The 27,033-nt window shown below is 44.6% G+C and overlaps 1 protein-coding gene across 2 annotated transcripts in view; it reads left to right on the top strand.

Annotated features, from left to right (window-relative positions):
- ENOX1 (ecto-NOX disulfide-thiol exchanger 1) overlaps nt 1-27,033 on the top strand; it is a 587,874-nt gene that overhangs the window by 427,459 nt on the left and 133,382 nt on the right. For both annotated transcript variants that reach the window (XM_079778563.1, XM_079778564.1), the window contains exons 6-9: nt 2,386-2,559; nt 4,106-4,312; nt 7,863-8,096; nt 19,220-19,432. In XM_079778563.1, the coding sequence (XP_079634689.1) occupies nt 2,386-2,559; nt 4,106-4,312; nt 7,863-8,096; nt 19,220-19,432 (828 nt within the window). The remainder of the gene's footprint in view (nt 1-2,385; nt 2,560-4,105; nt 4,313-7,862; nt 8,097-19,219; nt 19,433-27,033) is intronic.

Here is a 27,033-nt window from a genome sequence, read left to right as displayed (position 1 = left end):
GAAGAAAATGAGAATCATAATTATAGAGGAAGTGACTAGAATGCCAAGGTGGCTACTTTCAAAGACAATGCTTATTTTGCATTTATATTTAGGGTTAAAATAAATAAATAACTATTTGAAATAAAATAACAACCTCACCTAGCTGGTTTGGCTCGGTGGTCTGTGGACCTAAGGGTCCTGGTTTCAGTTCCAGTCGAGGGCACGCACCTTGGTTGCAAGCTCCTTCCTGGCCCTGGTCGAGGCTTGTGCAGGAGGCAACCGATGGATGTGTTTCTCTCACATAGATATTTCTCTCTGTCTTTCCCTCTTTCTTCCACTCTCTCTAAAAATCAATGGAAAAATATCCTCAGGTAAGAATTTAAAATTAAATAAATAAAAACAACAACCACCACCTCATTTTGCTGAAGCCCTGGTGATACACTATCAAATTAAATGGATTTAATAAATGGGACAGCAGTCCTCCTGGGATTATAGATCAACATCACCCTGCTTCTTCTGTGCAGCTCAGAGGAGGGGTGGAATATCCAGGGTGGCTGGAGAAAAGCTGTCATAAACCTTTTCCAGAAAGGAAAAGCATATGTGGGTCCTCCTGCACGCTCTGGAATGGCTTAGTAAACGCAGGTGCAGTTGTCATTCCATCTGCCTCTGGGCTTATGTGCCCTTTCAGCACAGGTGAGGAAAGAGCGGGGCCCAGGCCCAGGCAGTACCTGAGAGCCACAGCGGAGAGGGGGCAGGAAGGAAGAATGATGTGGAAGAAGGAGGGAAAGGGTAGGAACAGTAAGAGAAGGGAATGTCCTCCCTGAGGACTGGGGTGGAGGGTCACCATGACTACTGTGCCTGGTGGCATCTGTGCTACTATTGGTCTCTCTGGGAACATGATCACACCACCAGTGGGAGTGTCTTGTTTTCTGCAAACAGGAGAACTCTCAGGAGAGGGATCCCCTCGCAGCTGCTCTAGAAACTCAGTACATTTGAACAGCCCCTGCTCTTAGAAAAGTCTTACTTATTTAAAAAAGAAAACAACAAAGTCCCTTTATATCACCTTTGAAATTACTTGCTTCTTTATCACACTAAAAGAACAATTCAGTGCTTATATTGGAAAACTCTTTTTTTTTTTTTTTGCCGCCTCCTTCAAATTTTTATAAAGGGCATAAATTTGGTTTTGTATACAGGGAATAAAGATTTCAGAAGGGTGGTCATTTATTTGCTGATTGAATTACTGGAAGAAAGTATGATTTAAAAATGTATATAGTTGGATGGTCTGCTCAAGGCAGGGGAGGGGTGACGGTTAGAGATCAACCAAAGGACTTGCATGCATGCATATTAGCATGACCAATGGGCACAGACACTGGGGCGGTGGGGGCTTGCCCTCGGGGTTGGGAGTGGTGGTGGGGGGGTTAATTGGGAGGAAAAGGAGACATGTAATACTTTAAACAATAAAAAAATGTATATAGCTAATTTTATCCCGGCATGTATTTAACCCATCCATAGTAATTATAATATTTCTTTGTGTGTTTTTTTATTTCTTGGGGGAAATGGGTTAAGTTGGACCTGAATGCATCATTATAAAATGTGCACATGTAAATTGAACTTTTCTAAATCTAGGTCAATTGGGTAAGAAGTCTCTTCTGATAAAAGCAGGTTGACAATTATATTCACAGGCCACTTCAGTGTTAAATGATATTTCTTCCTACATCCTGGGTCATAAAGCAGTGTAAATAATACATCAATGTTAAGAAACAGAAATCACATCTTACCTAATTATAGACAAACATGTAAATTGACCATACCTCTGCTATGCCACCAGCCAATCAGGAGTGATATGCAAATTAACCCAACAAAGATGGCAGTTAATTTGCATACACAGGCACCAAGTGATGGGGGCGGGATGCTTGGGTAGTCGCCATGGTGACAACACAGGCATTCTGCCCCCCCAACCCCCCCCCCCCCCCCGGTCTCTCAGGGCCTCTGGGCAGCATGGGAAGGCGGGGCTGGAGGGGAAAGAGGTGGCTCCCAGAGCGGAAAGGGACTGGGCCGGAGTGGAAAGGTGGTGCCGGCAGCCAGGGAAAGGAAAGCCCATTCTAGTACGAATCTTCGTGCATCGGGCTTCTAGTTCACAATATTAGCAAAGCTTCATAGTGCATGGTTTTACACTTTAATATGCTGTGTCCCATTCTGCCATGTTAGTGTTTTAAATAGTATAATTTCTTTTTCATGTAGTTTTAAGTTCATCTTTTATTTTCTTCTCACCCATTCTGGAATAGCTTTCTACAGTGCTAGGAGAAATTCCTAAAAAATAAAAACCATAAAGTCAAATGATATTTTTAGAAAAATGTAAAAGATTTCAGATCCTCCAGCCAAAATGTTATCTCGTGTTCTTTCCAGACTCCATCTGTGTACCAGGCTTTGATCCAGGCCTCAACATGATGACTGGGATCACCCCCATTAACCCAATGATCCCAGGCCTGGGACTGGTACCACCCCCGCCGCCAACAGAAGTGACTGTCATCAAAGAAATAATCCACTGCAAGAGTTGCACTCTTTTTCCTCAAAATCCAAGTAAGTGATGGCTGTGAGGAATGTTTGCTTATGAATTTAAATTACTTTCTTTTGTTTTTATCATGGCATTGCATTCATTTTCAGATGTGACTCAGAATTCTTCCACATAGATACTTGTTAGGTCTCCGAAGGAGGAATGCAGAAGGCCAGAGTGGTGAGGGATTATGAATTTATTCGATCATCCGCACACCAGGTGGCTGAGCTTGGATGGCTCCAGCACCCAGTGAGGGCAGTCAGCGGCTGTTAAAGGACTTTTGGCGGGATTTTTTTCTGGGCGGAGACCTCTTTATGCATACCTGGACGGGGGAGAATGGAATGTGGTCACTACAACTGAAAAGTGGTCTTCAGCAAAGGGAATGTCCATAGTGCAATGTCCTGAAAAGCCAGTTCCTGGGGGAGGGGTAGCAATTCAATTGCTCCATCAAACCTAACAATACTAGAGTGGGGATCCATTCCACAGAAGTTCTTTGTCTCTCAATTAGAATGCATGTGGGGCGATATGTCCATATGTCTGTCCATGAGCTGACTCAACACCGTAAAGACAGTACCTATGATTTGGAACTATATATCCAACATTAAGAATCTTTTTGCATGCAATGAGGTCTGACTTTTGCTGCAGAACATAGTGTGAAATATGTGAGCACTTCCATCCATCTTCACAGTTTCGGGAGAAAAACTCTGAAATGTTTTTTGCTAGATAGAAAATTGAATTAATTTGGCGGTTAGCAATTTTGGGGGGAGCCTGCATCTCAGACTTCCTGGGCCAAATTGCATTTGCTTGAAGGAAACATACATTTGATGAAATAAGTGGGTCAGAATTTTTTTTTTTTAATTTAGCCTCAGATACTAAGTTTATGGGCTTAAATAGCTAGGATTTTTTTTTTATTCATATTAATCAGTGTTGCCTTTTTTAGTGGACTTTTCAGGAGATTGCTTTAGTAATCTACATATAAACTAGGTAAAATGTTGTGACAGTGTACATTTTATCTTTTTATACAGCCTTCCCCAAATTTAATAGTTTGCTCATTTCAATGTGAATAATACTAAAAAAAAAAGTTTTTTTCAGTCCCGGGGTTTCCCAGCCAAGTAAGTACCACGCAAGCTTTCAGGTTCCGCTCTCTGCGTTCTGCCTTGCTGCTTCCTTATCCCGCAACAAGACAAAGCAGATAACGAACCGAGGCTTTTCATCATGTTGTCATTTCATCATGCTTTGTACCTTGCAAAGGATTTCTCCTCGTTTTCTGGGTTTCCGTATTATGAAGGAGAAATGAAATTATGCTAACATTTGCTTTATCTTTGTTCACGGACAAGCCTAGCTACTCTGTGTAGAAATGAACAAAAGAAAAGAAAGGAAAGTTGGGAGGAGGAGGGGAGGGGAACTGAAAAACAAGACAGCCCATGATCAATGTAAGTCCGTGCAGAAATTTATCATTATCCAGAGTGGAGACAGTTACTCTGCAAGTTTTACTTTTGCCAGGTGAACTAGAAAAAAGGAGCGCAAAGAAATCAAAAGCAAGACCCTCTGTTTCTTGTGCTTAATTATTAGATCTTCCACCTCCTTCCACGAGAGAACGACCTCCTGGATGCAAGACTGTGTTTGTCGGAGGATTGCCAGAAAATGCTACCGAGGAAATTATTCAAGAAGTCTTTGAACAGTGTGGTGATATCACAGCGATTCGGAAAAGCAAGAAGAATTTTTGCCACATTCGCTTTGCAGAGGAATTCATGGTTGATAAAGCCATTTACCTTTCTGGTACTTTGCATTCCATACGGGGTTTTCTAGGCATTTTGTTATGTTTTATGATGTAAATGTGAGTTTATTCCCTCTTGCCTTAATGCACAATAAAAACCCTTACAGTTCGGGGCTAGAAAAGGAGGGATTCTGCCTTTTCCCTAGGCTTCCAGAAGCTCCACGTCAAGTCTGTGAATGCACCTCGCTGCAGGAATGGTTTCCCACATCCAGTCTTTAGGAATTCCATCAAGCTTCTAATTAATGATCTCAAGTGCTTATTAGATGAAAAGCAATATTATGAATACTAAGGACCATTATGATTATTGGATGTAATTCTCTGGGAGATTAAAGTACTCTCTTAGCATAATTTCTGTTTTTCAGAAGTGATTCACTTTCTAGACACCAGGGGACTAAATCAAGATCAGTTCTTTGCAGAAAGGAGTGTGTGGGAGCCAGGGGAAGACCCAGTATCATTGCCCAATTGCTTGTACACTTATCATGGTTAAGCCCACCCCATGATCCCTTCTTCTTTGGTGCCAATGTACATGGGAGAGTTTTACAGGTGCTGTAATTAGACCTGATACTGCCTTTTGCTCACTCTGTGGGTGTCAGAGCAAGTGTATGGAGTCTCTCTGCAAGGCCTTTGCCCAACCTAAGAATTTGGGGGCTGGTATTGATATGTGGCTTTAGAAGGATGCATTTTAGATTCAACTCATTGAAATTTCCTCACACTCTCAATCTGCATAGTTTAGCAAGTCACTCTGGACACCACCTCCCTATTCCTGAGGCAAAGCCAATGGGGGACGGTGAAAAAATAATAGGAAAAAAAAAGCACATCTGAACATTCCTGCCAGGTTTACTTGATTTCTGCAATCGGCCATGAAATTCTCTTACAAACCCCAGAAGCTTTGGGGTTAATCCAATAAGGCAGAAACTTTCCTGAGCAAGATAGTGATATGGAGAACTTTAAACCTCTTATTCCCATAAAACCTTACAAAGTGAAAAAAAAATCTGACAGCTTTCCAAAATGGAGATGGAAGATGAAACATAGGATAAAAATATTTTACAACACACAGACACTTACGTTTTACTTTTCACGTATTCTTGAGCTGCAGCCTCAGAGCAATCCATTAGACAATTGGGGACTCGGTTGAGTGCCTGGCACTGGGCTTCACATGCCTTGGGCAAGATTACCTCCCTTTGAGACTCCTTTCCCTCATCTGCAAAATTGAGATAGTGACAATGCTACCTCATAGGATTGTTACGGGGAATAAATCAAGATAATGGATTTTAAGTGCTTTAGCAAGGCATCTGCAACATAGGAACCATTCAGTACATAAGTGGTTATTTTTAACACAAACGTTCTGATGATGATAAAGAAGAACTGATTTGTTTCTAATCACAGCACTACCAATAAAACTATTACTTTATCCCACCTGATTAAATGAGAGGGTGAGAGTAGATGAAAAGTGCTTTAACACCAACAGAGCACCATGTTTAGACCCAATCAGAAACCCCATAAGACATTGCCAAAGATGAACACGCCCAAGGTAGGCGGTGAGGGTGCCTCTTTATTTATGCCTTGATGTTGTGATTTTGCCAGCTTGGACCCTGCTCCTGCTTCTCAGCAGGGCCCTGCCTGGCTCCTTGGTCTGCCCTTTTGAGACAGGAGGAACCCCCAGCAAAGGCCTTACCTCCAGCCCCCCTGCCTGGGTGCATGGGCATCTCCCCGCTGTGCCTCTGCTGCCCTGTGGAGGCCGCAGCATCAGGCCCAGGAAGATCTGAAAGGCTGATTAATCTGAGGAACCGGAAGGAGGGAGGGCTGCTCCTCCTGCGTGTGAGCTTCTGCAAGCCTGAGCCCAGATGGAAGGCTTGTCTAATTTTAGGACCGGGTTCACATCTGAAGGCCAAGCTAATTTTAGAAACAGCCTCATCAGATCTCTTTTAAGGCCTTAATGATGATGTTTTGGTGAAAGAGAGGGTGCTTTCTGGAACCAGAAATGTCTGAAAAGCAATGCTCTGGACATGAGCAAGGGAAAGTTGCTTAGCCAGTTGGGACACTAGCCAGTCTCAAGTTGCCCTGCCTGCTCAGCTGTTATATATATACACACATATATATATATCACGGTGGCCTGCAGATTTGTAAAATTTCCATGGCCCACAACCAAGATACACTCTGCTTTAGAATTAATTCTGCTCATCTGTGATCAGATGTTTGCGTTTTTGATAGGTATTGTTGTTATGTCTTTCCATTTTTAGATAACACAGTTGAAACTGAGGCGCAAGAAGGGCATAATGGAATCAGATGTGAGATCTGTTTCATATTTGTAACTTTTCAAATGTGTGAAGGGCCCTACTGGGGAGAAGTCAGCCCTTTCAGGGATTTTCAGCTGAGTTTCAACCCAAAATGCTGCGTTAATCCATTGAAATCTGCCACAAGATCTTGAATATCAGCCCAGTGTGGCCTAGCATTTCACAGCGGTGCCTTATTTGCAAAGCCCCTGCACTGCAAAAGTGCTTCTTTTGTTCTCTCCTCTGGCAGGCCCTGACAGCCCTGATCCTGCTGGGACCTGAATTGATGTTTTTTAATTCTGAGTACCCCAAACTGAAGAGCAACCTCAAAGCCAAGTCTTCTTCATTTGAAGTTTGGCTGGCTGTCTGGTTTCAGTTCTGTTTCTGTTGATTTCTCAGATCAAGTTTCTGCTCACCATCTTTTGTAAGTTGGGCAGCTCACAGTAAATCCCCCGAAGATTTGCAGGCCCATCATTGGGTCTAGCTCTGGGCTCTCGTGTTGGCTCCTGTGGCCTTCAAAGATTGTGCGGGCAATCCGTGCGGTGCCGCATGCCAGATGAGCTGCTGCAGGGCTGTAAGGAAGACAGCGGCAAGGCCCCTTGATTGAAGGTAAAATATTCTCCTGTGTGCCCCAGAGGATAAGTGGAAATAAAACAGCATTGCAAAATTGCCTCGGTAATTGTGGCTTTTGCAGCTGCCGAGAGAGAACTGAGCAGCAACATTTGCGAGGAGAATAAAGTGATAGCCTGTGAGTGAGGTGTTGTGGAATTTACTTTGTAGATCTCTTTAAATATCATAGACACTCTTTATTTACTCCTACTCCATCTCTTTCTAAAAAAGAATTTAAGAGAGTTTATGCAATAGAGTTACAGTAAGTTAAAATATAAAATCAGGGCCATAGAAAAGGTAGGAGGGAGGGAAAAAAGGCTGTGTGTCAAATTTGTTTTTGAGCTTCCTGGAAGCCAGAGGGAGGAAGGAGTGAGTTAGCCCAGGTTCTTGAGATCACCCTCTGGGTAACATTGGCTTGCAAGTGAGCAGGAGGCCCTCTAAGACACCTCGCAGCAGTGTGCTTACCCCCTAATCTCTAAGGAGCTTGACTTGGCAGTGCTCCCGGGTCACAGGGGAGAAGGAGAGCTGCCTCCCACTTCCAATGGGAAGGGTGTCCTCTGTGAGGACAAGGAAATAGCAGCACTCGCTTAGTTGCACCTTGACCAAGGGCCTGGACCCAACCCTGGTGCCGCGACCGTTGCTCTGTGACCAGACTTTGCATTGGTTTCAGGTTACCGGATGCGATTAGGGTCTAGCACGGACAAAAAAGATTCTGGCCGCCTTCACGTGGACTTCGCCCAGGCCAGGGATGACTTCTACGAGTGGGAATGCAAGCAGAGGATGCGCGCCCGCGAGGAGCGGCACCGGCGCAAGCTGGAGGAGGACCGGCTCCGGCCGCCCTCGCCGCCGGCCATCATGCACTACTCGGAGCACGAGGCTGCTCTGCTGGCCGAGAAGCTGAAAGGTAGGAGGCCATTGCCCAGGGAAAGAGGAAGGCTGTGGCCCCTCACCACCGCAGCCCTGTGTGTTTTCCTGTTTCTTCCAGAGCTGATTCCCTATGACGGGGCGTGCGGGGCGGGGAGAGGGGGGGTGAGTGGGAGTCACTGGGAAGAAGGACTCCGCTGAGCTGAGCTTGGTCCTGCTGTTGGGACAGAGCCCTGCCCTTTTCCAGCGCCGTCACCACTGTGGTCTGGGAAGGTGTGTGCACCGCCCCTCAGCAATCCCCTGGAAAGAGGGGCAGAAGGGCCATGGGCGCTGGCCCCAGAGCAGGCTACTGCCTTCGACTTGTGTTGCATGAGCTAGGCTGGCGCCCACGCCTTGGGCGGCGGTCCTGGTGTTCCCCCTGCTCTGTGGAGTCCGCACCTCCTCCAGACTCCCCACAAGGCCTTCCTCAACCATCTCACCCTGCACTGGGCAGAGAGACACGTAGAACAGGACTCCTGGCTCCAGAGATGGAGTGGAAGGGGCACTCCTAGCACTTACCGGGTGATCAGGACTAGAAGTGTGTATATTTCATCTCTTGAGATGCTTCCTGTGTGCCTCTCCTGTGTTTGATGCCATGAGAGATGAACACGCGGAGGCTTTATTGCCTGCCCTAGGGAACTACGGATGCGTGGGGAGGGGCCATGTCTTGAAATTAGGATTGGGTGTGTGTGTGAATTTTTTGCCATTACCAATCAAAGTAGTGTGACATGAGCAACATCGGAGTGTTTGTTTAATAGTCTGTCCTCAGGTTGTTGGGCGTGTCAGGTTTTAATGAGAGCTACATAGGTCACAGTCGCGGGCCACACAGAGGTGTCTACACGTAAACGATTAACGGCAATACCAAGTCAGTGACATGATTGTTCAAGGTCTGAGCAACATGCTTTGAGAGCTGAGGAATGAGTGCAAACACTGCTGATGAAGGTGTCACGGAAGTCTTCAGAGAGGAGGCCGAATTTGATCTTTGCAGGATACACAAGATTTTTTTGTTTTTCCTCGCAAAAAGAATGGGCATAAGCACTTTATTCGTCAGAGGCTGGAGCCCTGAGAATAAAGATAGGAGGAGGCAGAGAGAATTTGACACCCACGGAGAAAGCATGTGGCCCGCTCTGGCAAATGCGAGGCCTGCATGGAAGTCATAGAGGCCCGTGAAGCTGGAAAAGCAGCCGGGCCGTACGGTGCAGCCTGAAGGCTGCTGCTGGGTTTGGGGTTTATTCCATCCGCAGTGGGAAAGCCACTGAAGCTTTCTTCTGAGGGGAGACATGCAATTGGTCCTTCGAGTATTTGAGAGCACAGCCAGTGTATTAAATGTCAATGTGTAAAGTGGATTGGATGTTTTCATTAAAGGAAGTGTACGAACAACTGCCCAAATCCTGTTATAGAAAGACAGGAAAAATAGTTTTTCTATGCTTGAAAAAAATAATTTTTAAACAAAAAAAACTTCTGCTTCTAGCCCTCATCCCCTGTTCTGGGCTTGGGAGCCCTAGTAATCTGCAGCTGCACTGACATGCCCCATTGTGACACAGAGGCCACGACTGTCCCTCTAATAAAGAGCCTATAAAATGTAAATACATCTTCTCACTTTTCCATTCTGACTCGAAGCCATATCAAGTGGCCAGAAAGAGAAAGAGCAACATCCTCAACCAGGAATGTTGAGTTGGGAACAAATACGTGTTTCTTTCAGATTCAGTGCATTCTGTATTTATCAGCTTCTGCCGTGTCCACTCCCAGGAGTGACAAAAAACTATCACCTTGATTCTGTGACCTCATGAAGGAATTTCAGGAAGTTTGGCATTTACATTATGTTATTTTTAAGGAGCCAACACAGAGTACACATACCACAGGAACCCTGCATTGCCCTTCCTGTTAGGATAGCAGATTGGGATGTCAGTTTGGTAAAGTAATTGGCAAGCCTTGCTATTTTTAAAAAAATGTGTATATATATATATATATATATATATATATATACACACACACACACACACACACACACACATATATGAGTATAATTTGCAGAATTTAGAAGCTGCACCTTTAAAAAGTACCGTGTGATCCCTTGAGAGAGAACAGATTGGAAATTTTAATAGATGGCAGTTACAGTAGAATAAACTAGCTGGGGATACATCTTAGGCAACAGTCAGGTAATATCAAGCTTGATGATTTCAACCCAAGCACAGAGTTTGGAATATAAACAGCATTTAATTGCTTAGGAAATTGGCTGCCTCAGAGATGAAATCCACTCATGCTCCTTATAATGCTGCAAAGCCAGACAGGAGGAGCCAAGGAAACTGTTTCCCTGAAGATGATTTCACTGATATGGGGATGTAAAATGCAGTCAAGTCCAAGGTAAAGAAGCCTAGGTCAGAAGGAAGTGGAAAAGCAATCTGAAAATATCTACTTGGATTTTTTTTTTCTAGAGAAATGTTACTATCTTGTGTTTAGTGCAAACGTTTTCCCCATTTTTACATCGTACTTGTTTATTCTTACAATTTTCTTTTTGAAAATCAGTTTTATCCAACAAAATCTGTATAGGCCAAGTCTTCATTACAACCAACAAGGCATTTTATATCCAGCTCAGTGCTAAAACTATGCACATAATATATGCTCAGTAAACTATTGGCTTTCTTTGTTTCTTAGCTATTTGGATCTATAAGCATGTTGCATTTCTGGCCAACAGTGCTACCAGGCATGACCCACGGCCGAAAGTTAGGGAAGTGATGTGCAATGGGCCATTATTCCAATCACTCCACAAGTATTTGTCAGGCTCTTTACCATAGGCCTGGCTCTGTGCTGAGAATGTGGGAAAAGAAAACAGGATACGAGCCTCTACCTCACTTAGTTGGAGTTTTTCGAGTGATAGAGGCAATTTACAAAGCACGCTGTACTTCCACTATTGCAAGTGGCAAGTGCAGGGTGATATCCCAGGAAAGACACGCACCCCACCTGGCCAGTGCAGGGTGCTTTCCCAGGAGACACACGCACCCCACCTGGACAGTGCAGGGTGCTATCCCAGGAAAGACACGCACCCCACCTGGCCAGTGCAGGGTGCTTTCCCAGGAGACACACGCACCCCACCTGGACAGTGCAGGGTGCTATCACAGGAGACACATGCACCCCACCTGGACAGTGCAGGGTGAGACAGGGGAATCTTCTGGGAAGAGTAAACCTGCACTCAGTGGCCACAGGGCTTTCTGAAGTCAGAAGAAACAATGAGGTGTACCTGTGTAGTACCTAAGGCATGGAGCGCCAGTGTCTGTTCGGTTGGTACAAATTCTAAAAAGGAAAATTAGCAGGCGTCCTGCTGATTAAATAGACATTGTTCTGAGACAATTCAACTTAATGAAGACTGACTGGGAGTGCTCACAGACCAAAGTTTATAGCAGGGCGCTGAGAAAGCGAGAAGGAGCTCAATAACACCATAATTACACTTTATTGGAAACAGTAGCACCAGGCAGACAAGATAATGAATTTCAGTGTCTAACACAGACCATCCACCCCTGGAGGAACCCTGTGTTTGGACTGTGGAAGGAAGACATTGATCAGACAGTGAGGAGAGATTATATCCTAATTCACTGAGGATCTCTCCTAGCAAGAGCATTTAAAATATTTTGTGTATTTCCCCTGCTTCGGATAGCTTCACATAGTCTTTATGTGATGAAATGGAGAGTTTTTTCTGTGCATCAGGTGAAGTTTTGACAAAACTTGGCAAGCAGTGCCCTTGGGATTGCCCGATGTGTTGTCAGAAATTTGGACCTCTTGGGGTCAACACCCAAATTTCCAGGAGGCTGGACTCTGGGTTGCATATGGAGTGGCCCAGTGTCTGTCCGCCAGGGGGAGAAAGGGTGGACAGCATTGTGCTGAGATGGCTGCCACTATTTATGATTCTAAGAATCTAAAAATCGATAATACTATTAGCCAAGTGCAAGTTCCATTAGCTAAACCAGACTTCCTTCTGAGGGCACAGGGGCCTGTTTGCGAATCACTTCAAACATTACTCACCTTCATAAAAGGAAGATATGCCATTTCATTTAGAAACATTTTGCTTGACTCCAAAGCAGGAATAATCAGGGTATTTTCATACTGCCCCCCTTAGTTTTCACATTTTTATAGGTACTAATTAACTAATTAATTAGGGAAAGTGTGTGTGTGTGTGTGTGTGTGTGTGTGTGTGTGTGTGTGTTGGGGATAGTGAGGAATACTATGTGTATAGCCTTTTATGCTATTCATGATTTGGAGGACAGTTAAGGTACCACCCCTTTTGCTGGTTAATTGAGTAGCCAGAAAATGGAGACATGTAGGGATGCCCAGTGTGTGGGGAAACAGTGAAATCTTACAAACATGGTAGTAGCAGTTGTAGCCATCTTGGAATTCCCATTCTCCTTGTACCAATGTGTGACTATACACTGTGAATTACTGTTTCCAGCTATCGCAGAAGCCAGAAATCAATGACAGCTGTATAGACACACCATTGTGTTGTGTGTACACGTGTGTATACGTGTCTCTGTGTCCCATGTCTTTGAAAACAAAAGTGCTGTAGAATGTCTTCCTTTTCTTCTTCTTCTTCTTCTTCTCATTTTCAATACATTGTGTTCAAACCTGGAATCTCCCCTCCTGTTGCTCCTCTATAGACTCAGCCATAAATAAGGGTACTACAGCCACCAGTGTTTTCATATCCATTGTTCATGGCCTGACTTTTATCCCATGTGCTCTTCTGAAATTTAGGCCCAGATCAGCCTCTGCACAGAAAGGGGGAAAAAATAGCTACTTACCAGTTTGATTCCTTCCCCCTTCGCTAACTGGACATCAGTTTGATTAAAAGTTCACCAAGTGCCCACCTGCCGAGTCCTGGGCTCTGTGCTGCTCCCTGGGCTCTCAGACTTGACTGCAGGCTGGGCCCCGCCCCTGTGGAGTTTGCAGTTCTCTGGGTGCTAAAGTGCACGATGACGGTGAAATCATGACTGCCTTTCAAATATTAAATGACCACATGCCAGTGATTCTATTTAACTCTTAATTAATGAAGGACTCAGTGAGAAGTTAAAACTGGTTCAAAAAAGAGTTTGCTTTCTGAATATTTATTTTTCCTACTGGTCAAAAGTCATTTGCATTATTATAGAGAATAATTATTTGCATTGTTATCAGTTTTCCATGATTTATGTTCTATTCCCGACCACATTTTAACATAGCCTAGTCAAAAACAGTTCAGGTTCACACCCACGTAGAATCAGATCACCCAGGGGCACTGGAGAGGGGCCTCTGGTCTGTGCCCAGCATTCCTCTGAAAGGATCTGCAGTAACCCCAGGCCCGTTTCCAAGTCTTCAACTTTTTTTCCACTTGTTTTCTTCCAGGATAGAGATGACAGATGGTGAGCAGCTATTCTTTAATGGGGTAGGGAGTTTGGGGACAGGAATTCTCAAAGTTCCTAAGAATCACATCAGATCTTTTTAATATTCTCTAATATCCCAGCTGCAACTTTCCATTTCAGGTTTTCATGATCTCTGAACTTAGATGGGCTCCCAACCAGTTCCCTGGATTCACTGAGCAATTTCTTCCAGTGATTCTCAAACTTTAATGTGCCTATGAATTACCTGGAAGAAAGAAAATGCAGGTTCTGAATCAGGAGGCCCAAGAGGGAGTCTGCATTTTCAAACAAGCTCCCAAAGGAGGCTCGTGCTCGTGGTTTTTGAATAGCAAAGATTTACTCACTTGCGATTTTTTAACACCTACCTTGTGCAACATGCTCAATAAACGTGGGAGAGAGGGAAAGGGAGGGAGGTTGACAATCTGAAGTAACCAGGAATGAAATGAGATGGGTATGGAGTCAGGAAGTGACATTGAAGTATGATAGATAATCATCATATTATTTTGTCCTCACAAAACTAAAAATGGTTATTGCCTTCTCAGAATTAAAAATGCTTTCAAAAAGATTTTTGAGCCATTTGATAAGCTGGTTAATGCCTGGCTGTAGAGGCTGTGCTTCTGTGTGATTATCTGACATCGCCCTTAACTTTTATTGCCAATGGTAATGACCTCAGAGGCCTGAAGGATAAAAGAATCAGCCAGCTTAAGTGCCATTTATCTCTGATAAGCAATGTGGAAATACTCTTTATCATGAAATTACAATGTTTATTGACAACTGATGTTTCCCAACTTTGAATTTGGAGCTTTCTAGTGTTAATCACTGCAGATCTATTAGAAATAGAATGTAATGAAATAAACAGGGTGGAGTAACAATAGGTTTACAGTTGTGAGTATATGAAACACAGAGTTTATTCTTGCATTATTAATTATTATACAAACTGTACATACAAACAATTGTAAACCTACTGTTGCCCCACCCTGCAGATAGATTTCAAAGGGAAAAACTCAGAGTAACCAGTAGACTGCATATTTTTCCTGTATGTTTTATTCTGATATTAGCCTCTCAAAACTGGAGACAGATCCATAAACCAACAATTATTGTACAAAATGACTAATACTCTAATAGCAGGATATGTAGAGAATTGTGGAAATATAGCAAAGGGGCACCTAATTCATCTTAGGGTTACAGAAAAGCTTCTTTTATGAAAGGCACCTAGGCTGAATCTGGAGCAAAGACTAATAGCCAGGTGGACCAGAGTGTGAGGGCCTAGGACCAGTGTAGAGCATGTACAAAAACAGGGAGGCATGCCAGGCATAGAAAAAAGAGGAGTGTGACAAAGAGATGGTGGGATGGATTGAAGGGGAAAATGCAAATCTATACTAATAAATGGGTAATAAGCTAATTAGACTAGGTCAACTGGACATCTTCCAGACGTCCAACTTCCTTCTGGACAAAGCCACGGTGGTGGGAGCCAAGGCAGAGGAGGTTAGGGGCAATCAGGTCAGCAGGGGAGCAAGCAGTTAGGGGTGAGGTCAGGCAGGCACGGGGGAGCAAGAAGTTAGGGGGCGATCAGGCCAGCAGGAGAGAGCAGTTAGAAGGCAATCAGGCCGGCAGGGGAGGGCAGTTAGGAGGCGATCAGGTTGGCAGGGGAGGGCAGTTGGGGCGATCAGGCCAGCAGGCAGAGGCAGTTAGGGGCAATCAGGCAGGCAGGCAAGCAAGCGGTTAGGAGCCAGTGGTCCCGCAGGGATCGGGTCTAAACCAGCAGTTGGACATCCCCCGAGGGGTCCCAGATTGGAGAGTGTGCAGGCCGGGCTGAGGGACACCCCCCTCCTGCGCACAAATTTCATGCACCGGGCCTCTAGTTAAGGAATAAAACATATGAGGTAAACCCAGGTGTGACATTGTAAGGACCCTGGTTACAAAACGTTGGTCAATTTTTAACGAGAAAATTCCCCATAGTCACTCCATAATACTGTACCAATATTCCGAATTCTTACTGTGGAAAAAGCACATCTGCACCCATGTTCAGAGTTGTGCCTAAACATGCTCATCGGAAGTACTTGGAATTCTTATAAGTGTGTCTGATGTGATTTTTATGAGCACTGTTAATTTCTTTTCACGTGAATAGTTTTAATAATCCTGCAATCTAAATCCTGTTTAGTTTATATTGTTTTCTGTTTTTCAGTGATCTTTGCAGTGAATGCACAATTGAATTTAGATATTGAAAATAGATAGATATTGAAAACAGTTAAATATTGAAAATGACCACTCCCAGTACTCCTTGGTAGCCATTCAGAGAGTTACTGGCCTAGTTTTGATTAATACAAAATCACTTCTTACATGGCAACAGATATTGACTAGAGTTACCAATAGTGCCTTACCTAATGTTTTTTACATTAAATTGGAATGTCAGTACATCAATCATACATCGGCCTGCCAGTTTCAGAAAGTTCAGAAATGAGGATGAAATTGGGAGTTTTCAAACCTATGTACTTCTTTTAAGCTAATGGAATTCTATCTAGTATTATTTGTTAAAATGTTAGAAAGGCTCTTTCCTACTTACTTTTTAAATTGCATATTTGCAGTTGCACAATCCTAAGAATGTTTTTTCTCTTTCTAAAAACTATCAGTGAACAATAATCTGTTTGTGAGCTTATGCTCTAGGACTAGGAGTGATGAACAATACCATTGGGTTTTTAGACAATTCAAGCAAACATATATTTTCTTCCTAACAGTAAATTAGGATATCTATGAGCTGAGTGACCACAAACAAGAGAGAAAAACTACCAGTTTGCAAGGGAAGGAAAGATAGAACAGCGTTGCTCCTTCTAACAACAGGTTGAGGTTTTTGGTTTTTTTTTTCTTTGTGTTATGTAGAGATGAAAGCCAGAGGCAGGGGGGAAAAAATGGTACAAGAAGTCTGTGCCCTCTTTTTGTTGTTGTTGTTGTTATTTTTTGAGACAAAAAAAAAAAAAAAAGATTTCTTATGAGCATTAGTTTTATTTCTGCTGTCTTTTTGGAGGTCCATTCTCCTAACATATATTGGCAGGCAGAGAGGTAGAGAGTGTGAGGGAGGCAAAATTTATTCTGGCTGTAACAGTTGCAGCGGGTCTCTCACAAACATAAGGCTAAATTATGGGCCTCTCCGTGGCCTGAATGTAATGTTAAGTTGTATGATGGATTTTATCTTGTACAAGCAGCTCAGGTCCACAAAATGAGATAAGAAATCACTGCAGCTGAAGTTCACGGAGGGTTGAACTTAGACAGAAATTCCAGAGTTAACAAAATTGTGTGAGCCAGCTATGATGCCGAACAAGTGTGTTCTGTGCCTGTGGGTTGAGATTTTCAAGAAAAATGTGCGTCTTTCACTTGCGGGGTGCCCTGTGGGCGTTCCCCAAGCCAGTTATCTCCTCTGGCAAAAGTGCCAGGGCAGCGGGGGCAGGTGTGCACAGACACAAAGCTTTGGTCCCCAGCTCAGGCTGCCGCTGCGCAGCAGGGGAGGCCTGAGTGGCTGGTCAGTGGTACCTCGATAATAGCTGCTTCTGTCCTGGAAAAGGCAGAGCACACGCCACAAGCACTGCTTAGGCTGATCCACCCTCATGCAGCTGCGTACCTCCTGGCCCAGCCACAGCCACAGCCATGAAGCTGTACCTTGTCTGGGAGTGGCCTCTGCGAAAATATGATACAGTATTTCTACAGGACTCTGCAGAATTCACAAAGCACCCCACAAATGCAGCTTTTGTATGATGGGTAAAATTATAACAATGGTTGACTCCAAAATATCTGGTGAATAAGATAAGATAAGATAAGATAAGATAAGATAAGAAAATTCCCTTACCAAATATGAATGAATCACCCTCTATCCATTCATCTGGAGTGTATACAGTATACGTATTCTAGAGGCCCAGTGCATGAATTCATGCAAGGGTGGGTTCCCTCAGGGTGGCCTGTGGGCCCTGCGTCTGGCGCCCATCCCAAGGGGGAGGAGGGCAGGATGTGGTCAGCCCTCCAGGTGGGCGGTGGAATGCCCTTGCTGGCCCAGGATCCGGATCCATCCTGCTGACGTTCACGCTAGTTGTCCGGAGCCACCTGGTGGTTGCTTTAATATCGTTTCTTCCTTATGGATCATCTAGGGAGGGGAAGCACCTCGGCTGACTTTCAGGAGGCTGGTGGTGCTGTTGGGATCATGCCAGTGACTGGCCAGAGATTGGACCTGCAGGACTATGAGGGAGGGAGTGGCTGCCACCTGGCTGGTGGACCTCTGCAATGGGTCAGTCAGCTGAGCAGTGATACCCCTATGGGAGCACACTGACCACCAAGGTGCAGCTCCTGCTTTGAGCGTCTGCCCCCCGGTGGTCAGTGTGCATCATAGCGACCGGTCAACTGGTCAACCAGTCGTTCAGTCGCTTAGGCTTTTATATATATAGATGTCTGTATGTGTATATATGTGTATATGTATATGTGTACATATGGATGAGTAATATATATATATATATATAAACACTGTAACTAATATGTAAACTCTATATAGTAATATATATTACGTGCATCTACACACCCACACATATACACACACAATGCACAAGGATGTCTCTGATGTTCCTCCAGGGGAGGGCTCATAGTAGGCACTAAGTATTTGTCAAATGAGTAAGAATCTGACTCTTCTAATTTTGCTCCTTATTTTTAGAATTCAGACTCTACCCATTTTATTTGAAAAATGTAGAATATTTTTCTTAAATCAGATTTTCCAGGGGTAGAAAAATACCACCAAAAGATTCCACCCTTTAAGTTTACCTGGAAAATGCGAATGAGTCTTCAGCAGTAGGATCGATTAATGTTGTAATAACTGACATGTAACTTCTAGTTCCAATTAACTTAATCACCTTCAAACATGCTTTTTCTCCACCTCCAAGCCATACAACACAGGTCTGTTCCAGTAACCAATTCCAAACAGGCAAATCCATTTGTTTTCTTTGAAATAAACTTCATACATATTTACCAGTGGAACCTCATTCCCCACTCCTATCCCCCTCCTCCACCACATACATGCCTTAAACCAGGTTCAAATAGGTTTTCAGTAGCCTCCCAAGCAAACACTGACTACCCCAGGTCCTCTTTTGTTGAAAACAAGGAAATATTCTATTTTTCAGCCTTCTCAAGTATGTTATACTAAACCTAAAATAAAATTAGTTTTGAACTGTAGTAGAACAAGAATTGATTTATTTCTACTACTGCTTTGGGAATAATATCTTATATTACAACCAGTTTTATAGTGCTTTAATCTGTCCTCCTCAGTTTGACACTAACTCAGCTGATTCTATAAGTAAAAAAACTGGTATCACTATATAATTATTTCTGATCAAAGAATAAAGAAATGAAGTGGAGTCCATATAGGTTACTATCAGTTTTTGAGCCAGACTTCAGAAAGAGAAATCAGGGTTTGGGGGAAGAATGAAATTGTATGTAATTACAAGGAATGCCCAGAACAGGTCTAACACTGAGCTCAGCAAGTTTGTAGATAGGAGGGTTAATGTCCCTTTGTTTCTTGTATGTCTATGATGCCAGGGAACTAGATGGGAACAGAAAGCTAAGTGATGATAGAATGATTAGTCTCAGGAAAACTAATGTGTCAAATTCTGAAAATGAATCCAATAGGATGGGTCAAGCTCTGTCTTTTGAGGGGTACCAATGTAAAGTGTATTTTCTTGCCTTGGCATGATTTGTACTTGTGGTTTTCTGTTTCCAGATGATAGCAAGTTTTCAGAGGCTATCACAGTGTTACTTTCCTGGATTGAACGAGGGGAAGTGAATCGGCGTTCCGCAAACCAGTTCTATTCCATGGTGCAGTCGGCCAACAGCCACGTCCGCCGGCTAATGAATGAAAAGGCCACACATGAGCAAGAGATGGAGGAAGCCAAGGAGAATTTTAAAAATGCCTTAACCGGAATCCTCACTCAATGTAAGTAAGATTTTGGGGGCCATTTGTCTTGTTGTGATTTTGCCTTTTCTTTTGTATTCATTTTATTTTTTCATTTGGGGGTAAGTAGTTCAATAATTTCCCATTTTACTCCATATCGAATGGCAAGCCTTATAACCTATTTCATGTTTTGTGGCAACTTGGAGGAACACGGACCTGCCCTGAGAGCTTACTTCTCCAGGTGAGCAAAGTTTCTGTAGCCTTTCCTCAGAACACCCAGCCCGGCCACCAGGTGGACCCACCACAGTCCACCCCACACCTGTGGGCTGTCCACCCCCCACATGGCCTCCTAGTGCTGACAGTAGGAAGAGACCCTGAACACATTGCCCTTGGGCTCTGTTTAGGAAGAAGGTACCGTCAGAAAACTCCTCCTCAGGATCCTTTATTTGAGGTGAGCTTTTGACTGTCAACTCGGGCAACTCAGGAGCAGAGATTTTTCTGCAGTATTATTTTTTTGTCCTTTCTTCATTTGGAAAGCAAATTGCCTTAACTACTTAATGCTGGTGATTTTTCATGTCTGTGTCCTAAATTGATGAAGGAGTGTAAATGGGGCTTTCTCATAGAACAATAGTCAGGGTAATTGCCCAAGGCTCTATTAAAAAAAAAGGCGTATATTTTTATGGGCACTCTATCTGTGTCTGTAGTTAACGTCACAGTGGCATAATGCATCACAGCTGCCGATGTTCCCTTGCTGGGTAAAAGCCACTGAATGGCACGGTAACAATGCCGGGCTCCGTGCTCCATTCCACACCAGGTGCAGGATCTCACACTGGAGGGGGACTGTGATTTACATATTCATTCTGGGCATGTGTTATTGTCAGTGATATAATGTGCCAAAATGCCTAGCACCTCTCTCATCAGTGTTAGCCCAAGAGATAATATATCTGTTGGAATGGGAAGAGAAAGGGGCAAGAAAAACCAGGATCTTATGTGTAGAAGTGTTTTATATAACTTTGCTGTCAAAAGACCATTTTTGTGGCAGTGTAAAATATTATCTAAGAAACTCCCAAACATAAACTCTGATAAGTGGCCAAATTTCCAATGTGAGGCCAACCTGGGATACCTATCTTTTTACCTAGTCTGCCTTCTACAGGCCACTATCAGACAAGCTTCCCCACATTCCCCAGTCGTGAGGAATGGCCCTTTACCCTGCTGTGAATGCCCAGCAATCCTGAAGTTAGGGTCACTAGGGGTAGGATAAAGAACACTAATATTGATACCACCTTTCAAAGGAGGGAAGCAAAGAATGGATTGAGGGTAGAAGAAGGGAAGGGTGAATTAGTAATGGAGAAAAGGGAGAGAGGGAAAAGCCACACAGTTCTAATAATACAATTCCTGATTCCTGTAAAATTAAGGCAAGAAGCCAAATACCCGAACAATAGATGATCACTGGCATCCATTCTAAATAAATTCTCATTCCTATGCAGTTTACAGTCCTGCCCAGGGGCAAGACTGAACCCTTAACTCTAACAATGAAGACCAAGGCAGCCACTTATTAGAAAAGGGGATGAATTTAGTTTTCTTTAGCAATATCTGTTGAAAGAAGCATCCACTAAAACAAGGTTTCAATCGTGGCTGGAAGAACACGATGTGCCTGCCTAACATGATACACATATAAGCTGGCCTAGGCTTGAAACCACTGAGTGCCAGACAAAGAAGTCTAGTGTGTAAGGATCCAAACCTCCTCGTTTCATTACTGAGAAAAGTCAAATTGGAAAACAAGGTTGAGATCTGCAGCAATAATGGAGAATGGGCTTCCTGACAGGGCTGAGCATCTGGCCACAGGCCTCTTCCCCTGGAGTCTGCACCTGGAGGTGCAGATGGAGGACCAAGGGGGAATGCGTGTCCCTCCAGGCCGGCTGCTGCACTCCCTGGCTGAGGAGAACATGAAGGGCTGGAGCAGGGCCAGGAGTCCTGGAGGGAAATCCCACCTCATGGAAACCACGGGAGTGGAGATGACTCTTATAGACACCTCTAAGGTGCCTCAACTGGAAAATATCAAATATTGACTTCTTGACTTTAATCTTCAAACCTATTCTTCTGGGTTTTCCATCCCATTTTTGTAAATTCTCGAGCCAAAATTCTATAATTCGTGCACCCATCATCTCTCACCATAAACCCCACATCTGGGCCATCAGGAAGTCCCGATGCTTCCCACTTCAAATAGGCCCACTTTTCTCCATTTTAACTGCCACCACTCCAGTGCAGGCTGCCCGGGCACAATAATAGCCTGGTGTGTCAGTTAGACACTGTGTCAACCGGTGAGGAACGGAAAACCAGACCCAACTTTATCTTAAATAAATGGAGGTTTTCTTGTCACACAGAGTAAAATCCAGATTTTGGTGTTTGTCAGTACCAGTTCAGTGGTTCAAGGATGTCAAGCCCGAGTTTCTATGATATGATTAGCTTTTCCTAGATGGTTGTCTAAGATGACTGCTACTGCTCCTGCCATCACATATATATACATATATATATGAATCTCAAAACTTTAGATCAAAAAGCAAACCTTGCCCAAAGATCTTCAGCAGACTCATATTTAACTGCAGAATTATTACATGTGGACTTGACCACCTTCAAAGAAAATGGGAAATATCCTACTTTGGCTGGACCCTTTGCACTTCAGAATAAAATTGAGTTCTCACAGTAAGGAGGAAGGGGACAATGGCTAATGGGAGCACATGTTGCAATTTCTGCCATACACGTAGGATGGGCAAAAGTAGGTTTACAGTTGTGAATACATGAAACAGACTTATTCTTGTACTAGAGGCCCGGTGCAGGAAAATTCATGCACTGGAAGGGGGGGGTGTCCCTCAGCCCGACCTGCCCCCCCTCACAGTCCAGGAGCCCTCAGGGGCGGGAGTCAACCAGGTGATTGGGGGAGGCGATGCCTTCATCACACCTCTGCTGCTGCCACTACTGGCGGCATAAGCCTTGGCCAGCCCTGGTTACCTGAGCCTCAGGTGGCCCTGGGCGGCTGGGCAGCTGCCATCTGAGGCTTGCCTGTGCCTCGGGCGTCAGCTGGGCAACCGACTTCCCAGGCTTGCCTGTGCCTCAGGCCAGCCCTAGGCAGCTGGGCAGCCAACATCTGAGGCTTGCCTGCACCTTGGGCCGGCCCTGGGCGGCTGGGGGGGCTGAGAGTGGGTCCGGCCACACCACGTGCCTGCCACCCTCCCAGTGGGGCTGAAAGGACTGGGGGACTCTGGCACGGATGAGGGGACCGGGTGCCACCATCTTGTGGCTATGGGCACCACCAGCTTTGTGATGGTGTGATGGTCAATTTGCATATTCCCTCTTTATTAGATAGGATTATAGTTTTTTCCATAGGAACATCTGTAAACCGACTTTTGCCCACCCCTGTGGTTCCTCCCTTTCCACTTTTATCCCACTTCAGGCTAGTTTTTACACATTATCCTATATAATAAAAGCCTAATATGCAAATCAACTGAATGGCGGAACAACCAGTGGAATGACCAGAGGAACAACCGGTCACTATGATGCTCATTGACCACCAGGGGGCAGACGCTCAATGCAGGAGCTGCCCCCAGCCCACAGGCCCCAGGCCAGCCAAGGCAGGTGCCAGCGGGGGCCCCCAGATCACCCTGCTGGTCACCCCACAGATTGGCCCTGTTCACTAGCCTGGCCTAGGGACCCTACCCATGCACAAATTTCGTGCACCGAGCCTCTAATCTGATATAATGCATATCATATCTTCCTCACTGAAATCCCTGTGTAGCTTCCCATTTCACTTTAATAGTCTCTCTCCCTAACTTAAAAAGCTATCCATGCCTGCTCTTCCACGTCAGTCTTCCCTGACTCACTCTGCATCATCCTTCCTGCTGAGCCCTTAAGAGCTACCTCCCACCTTGGAGCCTTTGCACATCTGTTCCCTCTGCTGATGTGCTCTTCCCCCCACCCTTTGCATGCTTGAATCCTTCTCCTCCTTTAGGTCTGATCCACCCTCTTCTACTAGGTTCACCATCACTGCATCTTATTAGGTCCCTTGGAGCATTTATCAAAATGTGTGATGATTTAGTGATATGTCTGCTTTTGATTATTTTAACAAGCATCACAAAGGAAATCCCATCACATGGGTAATGAGGTTTCAACATGCATGTGTAATCAAGCAAATCATGAAAAGAGCTAGCTAGCTATGTTTTCATTGGAAATTGCTATACTTTACCAGACACTTGCTAGCAGGCTAGGAGATATGAGGAGAATCAGAGTGGAAGAGTCAACAAAAAAATTCATTTTTACATATTCCTAATTGTAACTAACTGTCCAACAACCTTCACATTTCCCATACCCTTATTACTATTTGGGAGATCACACTTAGCCCTGTAATTTGATTCTGGGAAATACTTCAGCAGGCAGCAGATATCAACTGAGATTGCAGACATTCTAGCTGATCTTGACAACCTCAGTGCTGGCTGAGGGGAACACATCCCAACCATGGAGTGCCTGAGCAGCCCTCCTGTGAATCCTTGATAGCCAAGACCCTTCAGGATGACTTGAAGATGGGAGATACCTTAAATGTGAGCCTGAGCTGGAATGAAGCCTGTGAGATGGAACAGGAAGATCACATATCTCACTGAGCAACCTCAGGATGTTTCATTCTCTTCTGTGTACTGTTATAAAGCTGATTGCTGCACAGATGCAAAGGGGAACCAAGTCCTAGCATTCATCATAAAAATATTAGCAGTAACCTGGTAAACTCTAGGTAGATGCTCATTTCATTATCATTTCATTATCCTACCTAATAAAAGGGTAATAAGCAAATTGACTGCACCTTCGCTATGCCCAAGCCACTCCCACCAGCCCAAGCCATGCCCACCAGCCAATCAGGGCGAGTATGCAAATAAACCCAACCAAGATGGCTACAGCCACAGAGAGCAAGGTTTCCCAGGCAACAGAGGAAGCCAAGCTTTCCGCATGCCCTTGCCAGGCCTAAGCCTCCACTCAAGCTACAAAGTTTCAATTATAGAAGGTAAACAAATTCAAACAGAATGGTGGCAGTCACAAAGCTGGAGAGAACAGGCCAGGGTTGCCCGCGGCAATAGAGAAAGCAAAGCTTTCCGCACACCCTGGCCAGGCCAGGCCTCCACTTAAGGCTACAAAGTTTCAATTATAGAAGGTGAATTAACCCAAACAGAAATGGCTGCTGGCCGTGGAACATGCAGGAGGCTTGGCTCCGCTCCAGGCTACAAAGTTTCAATTGTAGAAGGTAAATAAATTCCAGATACCAGGGCCTCCGCTTGGGTCACCAGTGGGTGTGGCCAGCCTGCAAACCACCACAGGCCCCTTGCTCAGGCTGCCCCATGCCCTAAGGGAACCCCCACCCTGATCTGGGACACCCTTCAGGGCAAACCAGCTGGCCCCCACTCCTGCACCAGGCCTCTATCCTATCTAATAAAGGAGTAATATGCAGATTGACCATCACTCCAACACACAATATGGCTTCCCCCATGTGGTCAAAGATCCTGCCCCCATGTGGACACAAGATGGCCACCACAAGATGGCCAGCAGGGAAGGAGAGTTGGGAGGCACCTGGCCTGCAAGGGAGGGCAGTTGGAGGCGATCAACCCTGCAGGGGAGGGCAGTTAGGGGTGACCAGGCTGGCAGAGGAGTGAAGTTGGGGGCAAACAGGCTGGCAGGGGAGCAGTTAGGCATCAATCAGGCTGGCAGCGGAGTGGTTAGTGGGTGATCAGGCTGGCAGGCAGAAGCGGTTAGGGGCAATCAGGAAGGCAGGCGGGCGAGCAGTTGGGAGCCAGCAGTCCTGGATTGTGAGAGGGATGTCCGACTGCCCGTTTAGGCCCGATCCCACTAGGATCGGGCCTAAACGGGCAGTCGGACATCCCTCCAGGAGTCCCATATTGGAGAGGGTACAGGCTGGGCTGAGGGACACCCCTCCTCCATGCATAAATTTCGTGCACCGGGCCTCTAGTGTATGTATATATATACTGAGTGGCCAGATTATTATGATCTCTGAACGCATAATAATCTGGCCACTCAGTGTATATCCTATATAATAAAAGGCTAATATGCAAATTGTCCCCTCGACCAGGAGTTCGACCAGCAGGCAGGCCAGCCAACTGCCCATGTCCCCTCCCCCTGGCCAGGTTGGCAGGACCGCATCCATGCACAAATTCATGCAGCGGCCCTCTAATATATATATATATATATATATATATATATATATATATATATATATTTATACTGAGTGGCCAGATTATTATGCGTTCAGAAATAATCTGGCCACTCACTATATATATATAATTTCAGAGAGGAAGGGAGAGAGAGATAGAAACATCAATGATGAAAGAGAATCATTGATTGGCTGCTTTGGGGCATGTGCCCTTGACTGGAATCGAACCCAAGACCCGTCAGTCTGCAGGCTGGCGCTCTATCCACTGAGCCAAACCAGCTAGGGCAATCATCCTTTGAATTTTAAATATTTCTCATGTCATATCTGGTGGAGTTATGTTTATTTGACTCAGCCATATTTTTTGCTTCCTCCACCTTGGTTCCATGTGGTAAAGTGACTTTGGAATCCATGCCTAGAGTTGCTTTTAAAACAATAACTGCTTTGTCCACAGTGATTTACATACTATATTTTCCCAAAACAGAACCAGTCATACTCCCATTTATCTGCATTATATTCCTGGCAAACGCCATAGGAATCACACTTGGTTTTTCTCATTTAGAATTAGGTTAGGATTTTTAAGCACCAAAATGCTGGAATGGCATCTCAGCTTTCTCCCTGGTGGCGGGAAAGCTCCTGGTTATTCAGAAGTAGCCCCAAGCACTCCCTCCACATAAAGATCCCTAGTGTCAGTGCTCCTCTCCATCAGAAAGGCAATCTCCCATCAGAAAGCCAAAAGGGTCGGGAAATTGTTCTGAAGTGGTTTGGAAGCAGGTATATTGATGAACTAGCTTATGACAGCAAGTGTGGCTGGCCTGGTGTCCTGAAGGGAGCGTCACTTAGCAACTCCCAGGAAACGTCAGGTACATTGCAAAGCTCCAGGCACAGTAAACAGAGGGTCCCTATATAGATTTTTGCTTGAAATAGCCAATTAGTTGAGCAGGAAAAGGGAATTTCACTAAGTGTTAACCCATTAAGCTGAATTAGGTGCTCTATTCTCCTCTCCTTGCTTGTCATATTTGTCCTTGCTTACCTTTTTGAGCAAGTGGCATTTGCTCAAAGAGGAGAAAATTAAGAGCCATTAATAATAACATAAATTTTAAAATGTGATTTACTTCATCAAAGCTCAGCAGTTACCTTCTAGCTGTGTTGGTGTTATGTTCTACCAACATTTGTTTAAATTTGAACCTTTTTTTCATATCTCTGGCCTTCACCACAGGATCAGCTATTAAATATAATCAAACAGACATTGTTTCCATCTGAGCTTTGGATTAACACATCCAGGGGCAGCAACTGAACCCAACCAAGAGTTTGGGGGAGGAAAGCCTCCATTCACTTCTGTTTGAGATCATTTTTTTGCTTCTGACCATGGATGTGCAGTTATCAAAGATGTTAGATGAGGACATCATCTGTCCTGGTGTGCGGCTGCCTCTTCCTTTCTGGG

The sequence above is a fragment of the Cnephaeus nilssonii genome, assembly GCF_951640355.1.
Source record: "Cnephaeus nilssonii genome assembly, chromosome: 8".
NCBI classification, from domain to species: Eukaryota; Metazoa; Chordata; class Mammalia; order Chiroptera; family Vespertilionidae; genus Cnephaeus; species Cnephaeus nilssonii.
The sequence above is the reverse complement of the archived record's forward strand: the minus strand, read 5'-3'. Positions and strand labels throughout refer to the sequence as shown.